General features: G+C 37.1%; 1 protein-coding gene and 1 long non-coding RNA gene across 2 annotated transcripts in view; one reads left to right on the top strand and one right to left on the bottom strand.

Moving 5' to 3' along the window:
* LOC146463362 (uncharacterized) overlaps positions 1–17585 on the bottom strand; it is a 403676-nt gene that overhangs the window by 290769 nt on the left and 95322 nt on the right. The window lies entirely within an intron of this gene.
* Positions 9800–14196, top strand: LOC146463365 (uncharacterized). Its single transcript, XM_085084503.1, has 4 exons — positions 9800–9965; positions 11564–11645; positions 12383–12589; positions 13871–14196. The coding sequence occupies exons 2-4, from the start codon at positions 11579–11581 to the stop codon at positions 14074–14076; spliced, it is 480 nt and encodes a 159-aa protein (XP_084940629.1). The 5' UTR covers positions 9800–9965; positions 11564–11578; the 3' UTR covers positions 14077–14196.

Genomic DNA, 17585 nt, shown 5'->3' with positions numbered 1-17585 from the left:
ACATCAGTGATAAATGTCACTCTCAAAATGGATTTTCACTTAAATAGTTAGAATTAAGGTTAGAAGATAAGATGAGTATCAACTATCACATATGCAAACTACAGGTGCAGAGAAAATAAAAGGGGCAACTGCTAGTTGGAGAACCATTAAAGGGACACAGTCACCTTTGTGACCGCGCTGACCTGGACGCTAGTTTTGTCAATTTTGAAAAACGTCCACCTCAACCCGAAATCAAAAGTACGCGTCGAATACATCTAGAAATCCGCTTCAATCTTCCCAGTGTTTTATTGGATTTTCAATCTTTTACTGGAAACCTGTTTATGAGTATGCTTTTGCTCATCCTATGGTATTATTTTATCATATTTGGTTAAAAACAGTATGGATCGCGTCTCCAACGGAACATGAAAAGAAGAGGTGGGAAACGTGAAGGCGCCGGGCGGAAGAAATCGCCTGCGTTGACCAATATAACCAGAGAAATCAACCAAAAACATTGGAGAACAAATCTCCATTATATATATTTGGAAAATCGCATTTTCTCAACCTGGCGGAAGGTTCGTACGGAGGGAATCTTCGTAAACGATTCGAACTTCGCGTCATAGCTGCTTGGTTTGGAGCTCAGACGAGGACAAGCTTCGGTACACAGTCGATTATCTCCTCGACAAGGAAAACTTTAGCCTTGTTTTCTACGGGTCGAGAAACCGTTCTTGTAATGACATGGGTTTGGTTCCTAAATTTAGATAACGGAGAAGTTGTAGAAACGAAATTATAAACGCAAAATATATGATTGAAAGCAGAAATAAAGCTTACCGGTAGTCTCGCTGCAAAGTCGTTTCGCTACACTGCAGTTCAGGCGATTCGCTACGTTTTAAAATTGACATATTCTCCAATATTTGAACTCAATTTGCTTCTTATGCAAACACTGTGAAACGTAGAAACAGCTAAGATAATTTTTCACACGACCGGATACCGAAATAAACAATTGAATGATTCTTCGACTTCGCAGGTATTCGTTGACGTTTGGCTTTCCCTGGACGAGTCCATCAGTAAATTTTCCATGGTATCAAGAAAATGAGTGTTCTAATATGACAGTAGGTCTATAATCACTATAATAATTTTGACTGGCAAACACTTTAACTCGACAAGGTTTGTCTAGATTTTTCAAAGGATGCGCTTCTCAGTGCGAGACTTGCGGAGGAAGTGTGATATGCAAATCAGCTAAGAAATGGTATCTAATGCGCATGTGCACCAGGTGACTGTGTCCCTTTAAGAGGTTCAGTACACGAGTGAGTCAAAAGAAAAGACACTAAACCAAAAGAAACGTAAGTGTTTTATAAGCGAAATGCTTATAAATTATTCAAGTTAGATATACTTTGATCAAGTGCTTGCTTCCCTCGTCAAAACAGTGCTAATCTTACCAATCGCAGAATCGTCCATCGTGTCAGTAGAGTAGAAAACGCTTCCTCGCATATTATTGCTACAATAGCTTGCACACTAGCAAAATATACTTGCTTTCTATAATGATTGTGTCATAGACAAAGGCGATTACCGCGTTCTTAAAACACTCGAATCCTGGGACACAGCAAAAATTGTCGACGCGGACAACAACTCAAAACCGTTGCCTAGGCAATACTCCTTTTCATTGTAATTTGTCCTCATTTCCATTTTTATCTTTTAGCTTTTTTCACACTTCTTTTTTTATTCTCAAATTGTAGCACCCTTTTCGTATATATTTCCGTTTACGCGCCACATTTATCATTCCTTAAAGGCTACAGACTGATAGCCGAAAGCTTATGTTTTTAATCTTTTTAACCAGAGGACGCTTTTTAATCCAATATGTCTTATCCTGGTTACAGCTCTAATTTTACTTATAATGATAGAGTTGGCTTTGAAAGTGAATATGTGAAAATTCATTCATTTGAACTGCGGAAGAAAGAATCAATAAGTGAATGATCAACGCAGAAATATTTATTTTGACTGAAATGCCTATAACTTCCCTCGCCAAAACAGTGCTAACGTTCTACCAATCGCAGAATCGTCTATCGTGTGAGTTGAGTACAAAAAGTTTCCACATATTGTTGCTACAATAGCTCGGACACTAGCAAAATAAATTTGTGCTCTGTAGCGATGGCCGCCACAACGACACTAAGATCGGCTGCGCAGGAGACTATACTGTAGCGATTGAGTTGGCTTTAACTCTTCATTTTCCAGGAACTTTGTTTTATTCCATCTAATAAATAATCAGCCGAAATGATGATACCATTCTTTGCATCTTACCTTACAAATAGGGCTCAAAAATTCCGGGGGAATATAACCCAATACAATAGTCTCCGGGAAATACCGATATGGAAAGAATCGATTGCTTGGTATATAGTAATTTAATTATGATAAAACTTGAATTTTCCTACCTCAAATGACAGGACAATTAAAGGAAAATCTTTTGTGATGTCGTTTTGTATTAATTTGGTTTATTTCTGTTTTATACGTTTGATGCTTTTTCTTTGTTTTATTTATTAATTTTTTATTTAAAATTTCGGTTTTAGAGGGACAAAAAATAGTGTTACGAGTAAGAAATACGACTAGTGGGGTCATGTTTGAACCGGCAAAGCAGCTCAAAATTTCGGGGAACTTTTAGCGACCTACATATTCAACTGAAGAGTAAAGGATGCTAACCACTTTGCCTCTTATAACCGTCATGTGCCTAGTACTCTCAGAAAATAACTTACTTACTTAATTTCTTTCGTGAAGCATGCCTTCTCTGGATCGATATGGGATTCTAAGCTATTATATATGCGTGACAGCTTGTGCCCTACACCTACATTGTAATCCAAAAATTACCGAACTCGACAATTTGTAAGTGAATTGGGCTACATTCATTCCATCAACTACAGGGTGAAGTCAACATCACATCAGCTGTTCACATGTTCCATTCTGGTCATTTGCGTACGTGAGTGTGCCATGTTTCTAATTTGTTAATACCAGCTTTAGGTGTGCATTCAATATCTGGGCCTCGCGAAACTTTTCATCGCGCGCTCTGTCAATCTATTGTACTTTTATGGACGCTTCATGGATGGCCAAAGTCCGGGTATTTTACACTAACGATTTTGGTAATAGTGTTTATATAATGAATAGTTAAAATTCGAGTTTTCATCGGTCTAGAGGAGTTTGCGATTGGAGAACTGACGCACGAATGGTGTTGTGATCAGCGTACGTGATCATCTGAGTCCAGTGTCTGGTCCACAAAGTTTTTGCAAACTGTTTTTGTGATCGAACAGCGAACAAACACAGGCGAAATTTTCGCAGGAAATTAAAACTGTCCGATGGAAAATCCGACAACGAAAACTACAAGTGAACTCAAACAGGTTTTAAAAGATGGAACATTGCAGTGAAATGAAAAACGAAGAAATATTTGTCCGAATATCTCCACGATAGAAATTCGGAAATGGCGGGTAATCGATCACAAATCACATTGAAGACATTGTCATGCCGTAATATTTTGGGGTAAAAAATTTCTACTGGAATAAGGGTTAGTTTTGAAAATATTGTTTGTAAAAGTGTTGCAGATTACACTCTTATTTAGAGAATCACAATTTCATACGTGCCGTGGTCTATAGAAATTTGCTTTGATTTGGCTCTGTGAACTTGATGTTCACTAATATTTCATTTTGCCATGCGTTTGTACCGTGATGACGTACAGAGAACATCAAAACGCGGTAAGAACATCAATTACGCTACTCGTCTGCAGCCAGTAGGGTAAACTTCATTGTTCTTACCAACTCTTGACGTCATCTGTGCGTTATCAGAGTACAGTCGCAAGGCAAATTAAATGTATTCGTTCAATCTCAAATCCATAAAACCCAGACGATTTAAAATCCCAGCTAATAGGAAAAACGCCAATAAGGATTTCTGCTGTTTTGTTGTCGTTATTGTTGTTGATGTTTCTTCCTTTTTTGTGTGTGTGTTTTTGTTTGTTTATTTGTTTGTTTGTTTTTTTTTTGTCGTTTTTCTTTCTTTGGCTTATGTTTTTGCTGTTTTGCAACTGTGCATGTCCGGTGTTAATAATGGAATGCGGGTCCTCAGTGAAAAAGACCCGGCTAACGTTCAGGGAGAGTTATTCAAAACGAAACGTCTCATTTTCAAATTCCCCGCCTCACTCTCTGGCTACCTGTTTCATCTGCGTCTGAGAAAACAGCTCTTCGTCATGAACCCTTTTTCGTCGGCAGAAAAGCAGAGACTTCAATGCTCTTCTGTACTGGGCAAGTCTCCAAGCGTATACAAGAGGATCAACAGCAAACTTGACAAATAGCACATTACTGGATAATAAAGTTGCAATATCGAACTTAACATACTGTAGTTTGGTTTTATCTTTCCAATAAAAATGCAAGTAGTAAATGACAGTTGTGGGTAGGGTGCAAACAATAACAAATGTTAGAAGTGAAAGGTTCACAAACGTAAATTGCTTTTCTCTTTGGTTTTTTCTTCGACGGCGAAACTGCCCTCCCAAACTATTTGCCTTCATCGAATGCATTCGTCTCTTCTGTTTTTTGAATGCCCTGTACAGACAAAGATATGCCATCATCAAAAGTAGCATCGAGCCAGTTGTGTGAAAGTACAAGTCGATTTTCAAGACCACAGTTTGCGCAACTCCCGTCGCCGAAATTATAGCGAACACTGTAAAGTAACTCCAAGTTAAGGCCACACTCAATACAACTCTCCTCCTTGTTACAAAAACTCTGTGCTTGTGCGGAAAACGAATGGCTGTGAACTGGCAACAAGTAAAAAGCAACAGAATAATGTACGAGCTGTTCATCGTAACCACTGAGATGTGATGAGAAGCTTCTCCAGCCTTTTGAAACAACGGAATCATAGACACATCTTTGTTTTTCACAACGAGGTAGAGAGAGACATCCTGCAATGCGTGCATCGGACACACGGCGAGTCCAGTGAGAAAATCTGCTGCGGCTAAGCCGACAACAAAAAACGAGGTTGGCGTTCGAAAAGTTTTAAAAGGGTCCTTCCAGATCGCAAGCAGTAAAAGACCATTTCCAACGGCGGTTACAGCACTCATTAAGAAGAGGAAAATTCCCGATGCGATATTCATTCGCAGGAAGATTCTGGTGAGATACCTCAGCTCGAATTGCGATGAATTTGTGGAATTCATTTTAGATGTTAAAAAGAAACCGCTGCGTTCATAGGAGTTTAATCAAGAACCTATTTCGCTTCGTTGGAAACAAAAGTATAATCAAGATATTGTTTGAAAAGATATCGTAGTATCTTGGTTAATTTAACATCTGCAGCTGTGTGGTTCTCTTTTAAAAGGTGTTGTTAAACTTTTGACATCCACCTTTTAAGGAATAAACATTTTCTACCTTTGTTTCTGTGTCTCTCTTTTGTCTGCTACGCAAATACATCATGCGATTGCCAGGATGTAAGAAAGTAAACGTTAAACAGCCACATCTGTTTATGTACAAAAGAAATTATCACATTGATAAATGTCGTGTTAAGAAAAAAAAACTGCTTTTCGTTTTAATGGTCGTCACTTTATAACTCCTTCGACAAATTCGAGTGTTATAACGTTTTACAATATTGAAAAGAAATTGAGGAGTATCGCAGGAAAATGTGCTGGTACATTTATTGGGATTTCATACATGGACAGTAACTGAAAGATAAAAACAACTTGTAGATTATCAGAAAAGTAACACATGACAATACAAGATTCCTTTGGGGAATGTTCATAAAATTTCGTATTGCATTGTATTGTATAGCTTTCGTTTCGGAATGGTTTTACTTTCTAGCCCACAGACAACTTAATTTCTGCAGAATAATGAAAAGGGGTTACAACTTTTACGTGCTGTTATCAATTTTGGATTTATGCTACAGAATCAGACATTAATTATCAGTGCTACTCCGCTGCATTCATTTGAGTCAGGTTACTCAAAAGACTATATACGGCTAGAACAACGTTTTGCAACATTATAATCTGAAACACAGGAAACTTCTGTTTACTAAGTAATTTACTGTTAACTAACTAACTCAGAAGGCACGGACACCTTTGAATCGAGTTTCTCGGAGGAGAGCTCTTTGATGCCCCGTGGATAAGCAAATTACGTTTAAATTTACGTTTTTTTGACTGGTCAGATTAAGGTCGAGTTAAAATGAATCAAGTTCTATAAAATTTGAAAGTTAATTAAAAATTTAAATCCACCAGCTTCATCGCTGCTAAATAAATAAGGTAACAAGAGTACAAATTATTATTTTTTTAGAACATCTTAATGGGGAACAGAATTCCTTTATTGCAAAGATACAATAAAAATAACCCATCGATTCGACGGAACTAAAAGAAAGAAACGGAAAACAAAATAGTGCCAATTTCCGATTTATTAAAAATGACTTTTTTTTTTGTTTGATTGCCGACAAAACAATCTACTGTTTTTTGTTTGTTCAGTTTTCACCAGGCAGAAAATAAAGCACATCAACTTATGAGCGAATCAAAACACCGCCGGTTTACAACTTGCAACGCTTTCAAATCCATTTGACTGCCGGAAGTAATCTCGTTTTTCCTTCGGATTTTTATCACTACCCCGTTTGATGAACTAACATAACGCGTATCAGTTTCTAAGCTAATATTAAAAAAGTAACAATAATTGTTTTTTTCCTTTGTATGCCTTTTTAGGTCCGCACTTACCGCCATTTACAGTCTATTTGTTCCGAATTTTGATTGGTTGATGGTTAATTAAATTTATGACTCTCGTGATTGGTCAGAGAGGGTAGGATAGAATAATAATGGAATGGAGGAATGGAGGATTTTTATCCTGTAAATTCTCGAAAATTAACGCCAGTTCAAGGCTGAAAATTTTCCAGGCAAGGATAAAAATCTAATACATTTACTCATCTGTGTAGCTATCTATTTTTGTACATAATTAGTTAAATTTATTATTCACGTAAATGTTGCTAATGGCAACAATAACTGTCCGTGAGTTGTATGTTACAGCTTTACTGAGTTAAATAGGCGGGAACAGGGCTTCTTGAATTTGATTTCGATTTTATTAACTGGATTGGAAATTAAAACTATAAATTAAAGTATGCGTGGGGAAATGCCAATAGATTTCGCAAGACTGGCTCAACCGAAACGTTTCCTTCAATTCCACTCTATGTTACTGTATACTGTATTCTTTTGAGTCAACCTAAAAAAAAGAGAGAGTTATATAACGGAGAACACAACAGTTTGGCAAATAGAGAATGTCCCACACGAATGGGAAATAAAATGGTTTACACCTTTTTTTCACAAAACTTTCGCGAACGCCATTAATTATAAATACGAGAAATCCGGTAGATTGGAAATACTTCAGTACAAATATAGAATACAAAGTAAATTCACATAAACGTTGTTGAGAACACTCCCTAGAAAGTCTGCACCTCGAGTGATGTTTTATGATGTTATTTACATGTTATTTTTCTTCGCGTTGGGAAAACAACGATCAATTGCTTTAAAGCTATTTTTTCCATCCTTTATCCGACTACATTCCACTATCTAAGTCGTCGACTGAGTATTACTTTAACGGCTTCCTGTCCTTTGAAATTATGCAAAGAACGCATAGGCTAAAGAAAAAAGCTACTCCTCGTTGTAAAAACAAAGAAAATAGGAAAAAAAACCTCCTAAGTTGCTGCTCCAGTTTGTACTGTTGTGAACACAACGGTTCGTTTTTTTCGTCTGAGACTTAGTGAGATGCTCCTTATACCTTATTGTTATTTTCATTGTTGTCTTGCATAGCAGATGATTAGGGAAATCCAACATTTTCTTTTCTTGTAATATGTCTTCAGCAGCAGCACTCAGTTACCTAACTAGCACAACTTTCTAAAATTGTGCTGGAAAACGTTTGAAAAACTCTAATTTAATGTTTCTTAGATTCTCATATATACAATGACCGAGAATAAAAATAAATGGGTATTTCAATGGTTTCTATAGAGTGACTCTTTCATCTACCGTTTTCAGGTTGAAACGGAATTTGAGAATGTTGGTTTTTATGGAGGGAGGAAACCCCGGGGAGGAAACTGGAGTACCAGGAGAAAAAACCATCGGAGCAAGGACGAGGGAGGGCGAGTGCTCACCGCTGCCCCACCCTTGCTCCCCAAGTATCAGTAGTGAAAGAGCGCAAAAGCAAAAATCTATGTTCTTGTAATATAATTTCGTGTACTAAAAGTTGGGCAATATGTAATGGACGCCGGCAAAAATCTGCTAATTTTGCTACATATTTTAGTAATTTTGTTGGTCGTGTGTATTGATATAACTAGTGCTTCCGAATAATAATTATTATACTACACTTTGGATACATCTTTTCTTCTGTACATAATATATAATTTTTCAGTCTGTTGATGCGTTTTTAGCAATAAAAATATAAAAGAAATTGATCTTGCAAACTACGTATAAACCATAAATCTTCATTTTAAATTGTCATATTAATAGCCAGTATAAGAAATTCAAAACTGTCTTTGTTTTTTACGAGCTAAGAACCAGACATACAAGCACGCAAACGCCAGCATCTGTTTAGTCCTCGAGGTGATAAAATCAACAAATATTGCTTCGAATTTTTACAGATGCCACTATAGCACTTTAAAGTGACTTTTGTGAAGTTTTGCAAAAAGAAATTAAAACTACTTTTCGAAAGTTGAATGTTGCGTGGTTGCGTGACCTAATCCTCCGTAGTTAGAGTTGTTACTAAATGCAGGTGCCGAAGCACCTCTTAGCCGGCCGTCTGTTTAGCTTTTTGTGGCGCGTCTACTCAGCTTCTTATTGACGCCAGAGAACATTACAATTAGCTTCCAGCCTCTATATTATTTATCTATATTTAAACTCGAACCAATCCTTAAACCATTTTTGTCAATAGCTCACAAAGAAGAGGAAAAACATAACATTATAATTTCAAATTCCTAACTTTCAAACTTCTTCGGTTGGACAAGAACTTGTCGTGTGTCATTTTTCAAACCAGTACGACAAAAGCTTGAACTTAGACCTCGCACACGTTAAAAGGTGCGTCTTTGGCGCGAAGTAAAATTGAATACAAAATGAACAGGATTGATGTTTAAGTATTTTAACGTTTAACAAGAAACGGACGATCTTTCGCATTGACTAATTTCTCTTTTTCGTCTGATCGGAATACGATAGATAGTAGTTATTAATTTCTTTTTTAGCTTAAACAATCTTCGTAATGACTTTGCTTAGTACTAATTTCTAATAGAGAAAATTTAGAGCTATTTCCTATTATGCACCAAAAAAAAATTAATTAACTTTTCTGACTGTCGCATGCACCATAAAATCCAAATGATCGTAGGAGGCAAACAAAAAGCCCCATGTTTGTTGCATGCTTTGTCAAGATGGCCACCATGCAGAGTAGATTGTTGTAAAGAATTTTTTCCAATTGGAATTTAATTACAATATATCAACATAGCAAAAATGAGAGTTCACCGTCAAAATTTTATAAAATGAAGACGATACAATGAGCCGACTAAGTTAGATCAACATATCGGCTTCGTAAGTTCTTTTAAGATTTTAAGACAGCTAAATGTTGTGCTTTTATTCATTCATTTTTTTTTTTTTGCACAAATTGTTGTTATTTCCCCAACAGCTGTTCATGGTTTAACTTACTGTAAGTTGTATTCATATTTTTTTAAATTTTAGTGGTATAATTGCAAAACAGCTCAGTCTTGCCTTGTGTACGATCACTGCAGTGCATTTCGACTCACGTTTTGATTGTAGACGCAAAGAACAAGTCAACCCAGGTAACTGTATGTTTATAACATGATATCCAGCTACTGAAGCGCCGCGGTACATAGAGCATATATATAATAACGTTCAGCCTAATGATCACAAAACGACAAACGTCTTCAACCCCAGATTCAAAACTGGAACACCCTTTGTGCAGCATAACAAACATTTTCACAAGAAACAGAAGTGTTGTACTACTCAACAGGTTTGATCTGAATAGCCAAACTTTAGAATTTCCCCCCATATTCTTAAGTGTGTCTTACAGCACAGTAAACTGCTGCTTATTTCAATTGTTTTTCATCCACCGCTGCAATTAATATCCGAACTAAACGAGCAAGGGGTGGACTACGAAGACAACTCTTTATTGGGACTGGCGGGCCGTTTTTTGCATGATGCAAGTTAATGAAACGAGCATCACTTTTCTCTCTCGATAAAATACCATTGCAGCTTTTTGCGCCCTAAAACACAAAAGACTTTATTCTTTCTTTCTTCCTGCCCGCTTTAAAGTAAAGAGCGATTTTCGCTAATTCGTTGAACGATGTGCGCTCGCATTTCCGCCCGGTACTGTTTAAGAATCGGTTCAAAAGCATGAATCAATCTTTTTATTATTATTATTTTGTTTCGTTTCATTTTGTTTTTCTTTTGTTTTGTTTTTATAAAACAGTGACAACAAAGTAGTGCACTGTACAAAGAAAAAGGATTTTATTGACTGGTTAAAACCACGACCCAATGATATGATTTAAACGAGAACGTTTCATCTGAGATTTCAATGAAAATTTGCTTCTTTGAATGAATTTGTATAAAACTAAAACTAAGCAACGGAAACCCAAGTTTATCCGATTTGCACACGTCATCTGATGGACGCACGACCGTGCGTATGTCGAGAAACACACTATAATAATGACTGCTGCCTCTTTATTTCAGCTTTTGTAAAATTAATTATCCTAAAAACTAAGTTGGTAACCTCCTTTTTTTACTTAGTCTTTTTCTTTAAAGATTGCTTTCTTTTTCAACTTCTCTAGCTATATGAAGAAAAGACGTCCAGTGGTGGGCATGTTTCTTAAAGAAGGTGCTTTTTTTCCCATAGTAAACGAAAATTTCACTCAATAAGTTTTTCCCCCCAAGCTTTCTGTTTTAGCCGAATCGCATACTAACAGCTGCGCAGAAGTAAAAAAATCCAGGTGGTCACCACCAAAATCATCAAAATAATTTTTCCCAAATCGCGTGACTTTACCGTGCATTTTGAATTCACTTTCATTGCGTTGAACGGAGGACATGGCATGTGTTGGTTCAACACGCGGCCACCTAAATATTCTATCGAGTCTCCTTGGTTACTACACCTTATCCGCTCTATAGGCTGATTGTCCGTCACAAACCACGTGAAATTCTCGGGAAAATCGATCCTTTGTCTTTTTAGAAATAAAGAATGCACGCCAGCGTGAATATAACCAATTCTAAGAGAGACAACTCTCTAGAGTACCATTACATGATCTGTAATGGGGAAATAAAACAACGAAGCGTTATATGCCAAAAAAAAAACCCCGACAAAAATGCATTTTTTGGAAGACGCCGGCTTCGTTTTCCTGAACATTCTGGGGAGTTTCGCCTATGTTGAATACGTCACGATACGTTGAATAATTTAACTTATTACCCAGTGTTTTTGCCTATATATAGTTACTTTTTTAATTGTGTTGTATATCGCTAAAACACCAATAGGAATATTTGTGAAATATGTTGCTTCGTACACACGTCTACAAGCTAATGTTAAAATTTGCTAAGTTAATTTTCGTTCTTTCCTTTCAGTTGAACGAGAATATAATGGCAGCTCGCACTGGTATCTTGGTTCTCTTCCTTGTGATTGCGGCCATCCTGTGCATCATGCAAGGTAACTTTGAGTTGTATTTTATTTCAGGTAAAGAGAAATGGGGACCAGGATGACAGCGTGAGCACTAACCTCCAACCGATGCACTATAACCTGGTTTCGATATATGAGGTTGATGCTCGATATAGTTTAAGAGTTAATTGTTGGATCTCTTCCCCGCTATGAGGATTTTAATATGTAGAAACTCCAAGATGGCGATCTAAGATGACGGCAATGCAAAAAAATAACATCGCATGAAGTATCAACCACAAAACAATAAAAAACAGTCTGATCTTTTATTTACTCGGTTTAAAGGGGGTCGCTCTTTGCGTCTGTCCTAGGTGAGATTCTCTGAATCCCATTTAATTCAGTCAGTGTGTCACATCATAGTTAATTAAAGGCAATGGTTATGAAACCTGACAAACTTCTTTGTTATATGTTTTAATTTTGTTTGCCTTTTTGGCCTAATAAATTTATTTGACCCTGCACAAACAACAATAGAATTCGGAATGTGTTGGAGCAACTGACCAATCGAAACGTTTTTGTTAAGATATTCAACTGCGCTGTGAACGTTAAAACAAAGGATTGTGCAGGGTCGCGGCCCTTCGAACATAAATTGCAGCACCACTGTTTTTATGGCAAGACTGATTTCCTAACCAGTCCCTCCATTAACTATGGTCACATGCACTTGATGCACTTGATAAACATCCTTTTATTTTCTAAAGTGTAAACAGTATTTTGTTTATATTCCTTGTCTACAGAGCATGACGTAATGGCCCGCCAGCACAGCTGTCATTTTGCAAGACCCATCCCGAAGTCTGACAAAACCAAGACCATACGTAAGTGCATCAAGGATAACTGCAATGAAAATTTCCCATTCCACGTTGGACGTTTGGACAGCACCTGTCAGAATGATGCAAACAGCGAAGAGGGAGCCAACTACAAATGTTGCACTTCTTGCAAGCACAGTAAGCATTTATTTGGTAGTTGTATCAAATGTTAAGTTAAAGTAAAAGTGACCAAATTTAAGTAAATCAGTGAATCCAGTAAGCCCAAAATTAACAAGCCGTTCACTTTACTTTGAAAGATGATGACCTAACAGGAATGGACAGAATGCTTATCTTTAACTTAAGGGTATTTGACTTGAGAGAGATGCCACATTTGAATCAGACCAAGCACCAAAATCTGGGTGGTCACTCGCATCATACGATTAAATATCAGACTTCTGGCTCCTACAGACCCCGCTTCTCCTTTCGTACAAGCTACATACAGCTGTAAGTATGGCAGCTCAACGGGGGTGACATTTTAGCCATTTTTGACGCGAAAGTGCTGAACTATAGGTTCTTTCGACATATTGATATTCAGCTTCGTAATGAGGCATTGAAGACAAAAACAAAGAAAACTGTATAAACAATTATGTTGTTTGTGTCCTCTATGCCTTCCATTCAAGCTGAATTTTAATATTTCTCGTGAAAGGACCCTATTCTGGACCCTTAAGTCTTGATTCCCTTTTAATTTGAATAATTCCGTGCGCACATTTGCAACTAGACGTTGTGATGATATTCATTTTATGAAAGTACAACGAAAAAATTACTTAACGATCATTTTATTATATTTTTCTCCATCTATGGAATATAACACTTCCGAGCCTTCTTTTAGTAACCTTATATTAAGTCTATGAAATCACATTTTTTTGTTTTAAATTTGTAAAAGGAGCTAATGATATTTGGTAACACTTATACTGTTAACACAAATCCTAACGAGTATTTCGACGATTGCAACCCCCTGAAGGGTTAGTAAGACTAGAGAGGAGTACTCTAGCCTGCAATGCTGGCGTATTGGGTCAGCGCAATAGCCGCCATTTTGAGATTTAAAAGCAGAGTAAGATTGGTGAGAGTTGAAAGTCACTCAGCGCCCAACGTGGTGGGCAGTGGGGAAAAAGAAAATTGAGAGAGAAAGGAGGGGGAAGGGAACGCCCCCTTTTCCCCCAACTCCCTAAAAATGTTATAAATCCAACATGGCAGCTACGACTTAACGAGTAACCGAAATTCTGGCTTTCACGCCCCCCCCCCCCCCCCCTTCCCCCCCGAAAAGGAGTACTCAAAACAAATCTTTTTCAAAGCTTATTGAAAAAGTACTCCATCCTGAGAAAACCACCAAATTTATATAACAATGGAGTGTATAAAGTTGTACTCTTTTAAATTGCCTGTCTGTTCGATAATTCTTTTTTTTTTTCTTTTTAACTTCAGGTCCGGGAAATAATAATTGTAAACAGTCATACCCCTTTCCAGATTCTCTCAAGCTCCCTCCAGATTATGAGGGGTTTGTAACACGTCTGTGCATGAATAGTTGCGATGAAACGTTCCCTTTCCATGTGAAAACGTTGGACGACGCTTGCTTAGAAGATCCAAACAATGAATACGGAGAGAAGTACACTTGTTGTAGTACCTGCTAAACCTGCAGCGGTTAACGTCATGTTAATCTATATAGCAATACACGGTGAAAACGTTTAGTAGTGCTATAGTTTTCTTTAACTTAAATACTTGTATAGATATGACTAATAAAATGATCTCAAGCTAGACTGTGTTTGTTCAATGCTTATGGTACAGACTGGTAATGGAACAATAATATGGTCAACAGCAACAGCGAAAAGGACACAAACACACACACACCAAGAAAAAAACAACAACAACAACAAAAAAACAGACAATACAATACGATACAATACAATACAATACAATACAATACAAATACATTACGCAATGAACAATGTTAAAATTGCGCTTTGATTGGTGTAGTGTAGCTTGTAATTAGAGTATAGACGGACGGATGGAGGTATTTAATGGTGTGACCGGCGCACGTGACCAGAGTCCAGGGTCCAGCCAGCGTGACTGGTCAACAAAGTTTTCCAAACTGTTTTGGCGAGGAGCGGACAAACAAAGGCATATCAGTTTCGCAAGAAAGTAAAACTGTCCGCATTCAATAAATAATCCGACAACGACCGTCGCATGTGAAATTCTACGCCTGTAACGTTCGTGTTTTTCGACCTTGGGCCAAATATTTATTGTTCAAGTGATATAAGAAATAACATTGAAAAACAAATGTTAACGGTTAATGGATTTGGCTAAGTGGGGGAAAAGTAATATTGTAGAGGTAAAACAGTATTTGTTAGACAACTCAGGGCATCCAAAGAAAACATTGTAGGAAAATAATTAAAAGTTTTGCTCTCTGCATTCTCACATCAATTTATGGCCTTTTACTGAAGACAAATGTGTGTCAGCTAACACAGTTTGATTTGTTTGGATTTTTAGCTGTAAAAAAAACCTTTTACAGGTTTGTTTTTAATTACACTCTGTCTTTTTTATAAGAACGTCTAATTTTGGAGCTGAGGCTGAACGTTCTTAAATTTTTTAATTTTGCAATTTGAGGCTGAAAACGTTCTTAAGATGTTCTTAAATTACATGGGATACACTACATGTATTTCAGAAATCAATGCGCACGTGACCAGGAAACCTATGAAAGTGCATTGCCTGCTGTGTGTCACCATTGTTAATGTTACACAAAATACATTTGTTATCTCGATCTTGTATACAGATTGGCAAAACAAAAATGTTCTTAATCGACTCTCAGCTTGAGGAATGTTCTTAATACGTTCTTAAAATTTTGGTTAATCTTTCTTATAAACAAAACAGAGTGTAGTTCAAATAGAGATGGGTTAATTACCGTCGGTTTTTACTCTCGTTACTATCGACAGGCACTGTCTTAAACTGCCTGATTACCCTGAGTAGCAGCCTAAACGATTTTTTCAAGGGGAGTGATCTTTTGATAAGCTTTACAAACGGTTACTTTAAAAGACCGCTTAGTCGTTTTCAACAATACCTCATTAAAGAGCATCGTTTAAAGTGCTAGCTTTGTATTGAAGTGGCTTAAATCTATCATAAATACACAGAGAAAAGCGGAAATACACACTGCATTTCGAGGAATAACTGTGTGCCATTGATGTCAATGTAACTGAATCAACAACCCCTATCCAAAAAGAAAGCAAGCAACCTGCCAAGGATAATAAATTAATGGTTAGTTAGGTTATCTAAGCTGAAAGGATAATATTATATTATGAAAATTGAGAAATGAGGTCAGAGTGTTTGATCCAAGAAATACGGGGATTCTCGTGATAGCAACCTACACCGTAGCCTCCCTTGCAGACGCTCTTTTGGTTTGTCAGGCAATCTTTCCTCCCCAGCGAGACGTCTGCTGAAACGAAGGGTAATTAGCGTAGTCCAATAAGGGCGCACTTCCCAATCCTGGAAGTGCACCTTGGACTCTGAAAATTTTCGCGCGAAAGATTTCATAATATCAGTGTCGCATTTCAGCGACTGTGTGCAACAAACCGTTAAATTGTCAATTTAAATCGTTATCAGAGAGAGGCTACAGGGTGTTTTGTGAAAAAAATACAGGATGTTTTCGTGACGTGACGGAAATTAACTGCTTCGCTGCATTAAACGTAAATTAGCATGCACAAAAAAAATCCAACCGAACTAAATTTCCTGAAATAAGCTACACTAATAACAAATAGAAGGCGGAGCTTATAGGGGAAATTTTTTTTTGTAACAATGAAAGGGCCGGAGCTCTCGTATACAGATAGCTCTGAGTTTGGTCGTTTTCACTGAAAACTCTTTCGAATAAACTGAACAACTTGTCGGACTAGTCGCTTGCATATTGTCTGTTAATTTTCGCGCTCACAGAGAAAACGCTGCCTTAAGTAACAAAGCGCGGCTGGGTTACCTCTGTGTGGAATAACTCTGTAATATTGTACAAACCAAATTCTGTCCCCAGTAGGACTCGCTCATAATTCATATAATTGTGCTAAAACCTATCATTGCGTGCGATAAATTACTGCCTTTTAAGTGTTTGAGGTAACAGCTGTGTAAGGCTTGCAAAACTGCAAGTTAGATGAAATTCATTTTTTTTCCTAATTATTTTTTTTTTCTTATTTTTTTCTTTTCTATGAATAAAGATGGTTGAATTGACCTGTGTGAGACTTTCATGTTGTTCAAGAGATGGAGCGATAAAACCCGTTGGCTTCCACGTTTGCTCTTGGTGTTTTTACTTCACCCTTGCATGATCTCAATTTACATTTGCAAACGGAACTAGATGAATTTAAGAAACAAAGTTAGCTTTCAGGATCCAAAAATAAATTTAAGATTTTTGTCTTTAAATCGCCTTCTTAGTTAAATTCATTTTACATATATGATGTTTTGTACTTTACATACAGCTATTTCCGAGTAACGTTGTCGAATCAAAGTATAAAACTGTAAGACAAGAGCTCAAGATTCTGTGGATTGATGAATAAGCACATAAAAGAGAACCGCATTAAGTACAAACTACTACTATAGGCACTGAGTATTTCAGCCTTTTTTAATGTTAGCAATATTTTGTGCAGCATAAGCACCAGAGAACCGGTACTGATAGAAATATTTCATATATGATCACAACCTTAATCAATTCATCCACAGTCTAAATTGACAGAACCTCGTCTTTCAGCAAGTAAAACGCACGTGAAGCACGAAGGTACTTCTCAAAGGAAAGAGCCATCTTGTGCAATATAATCAAAATTAATAATTGAGTCTGCAAATTAAAGTGAACCATCAAGCTGGAGCCAAATTGTGCGGACTATAAAAGGGCGCAGCAAAAAGACTACTATCCATCGCAGTTAGTTCTTCTTATTAGAATCGTTACAGTGTTAGGATCTTACCCACGGACTCAGGTAGGCCGAAGCCAATTTTGCGTCATTTCACATGTACAGGAGGCAAAAGGACAACAGCTAATTCAGATTTTTAATGTATTTATCTCTCTCAGTGAAACAAGACGTAAAATGATGTTCAAAACTCAAATGACTTTGCTGTTACTGACGATGATGGCCGCAGCGTTAGCTCAAGGTATACATGAGTTTTATTATCTATTATA

This window comes from Pavona decussata, unplaced genomic scaffold, assembly GCF_977016875.1.
Source record: "Pavona decussata unplaced genomic scaffold, jaPavDecu1.1 SCAFFOLD_178, whole genome shotgun sequence".
NCBI classification, from domain to species: Eukaryota; Metazoa; Cnidaria; class Anthozoa; order Scleractinia; family Agariciidae; genus Pavona; species Pavona decussata.
The sequence above is the reverse complement of the archived record's forward strand: the minus strand, read 5'-3'. Positions and strand labels throughout refer to the sequence as shown.

Bases quoted from the DNA above. Each gene is read 5' to 3' on its own strand.
- LOC146463365 (XM_085084503.1), top strand. From the start codon at position 11,579: ATGGCAGCTCGCACTGGTATCTTGGTTCTCTTCCTTGTGATTGCGGCC. The intron at 11,646-12,382 runs GTAACTTTGAGT...CCTTGTCTACAG, and splicing joins CATCCTGTGCATCATGCAAG to AGCATGACGTAATGGCCCGC. The intron at 12,590-13,870 runs GTAAGCATTTAT...TTTTAACTTCAG, and splicing joins TTGCACTTCTTGCAAGCACA to GTCCGGGAAATAATAATTGT.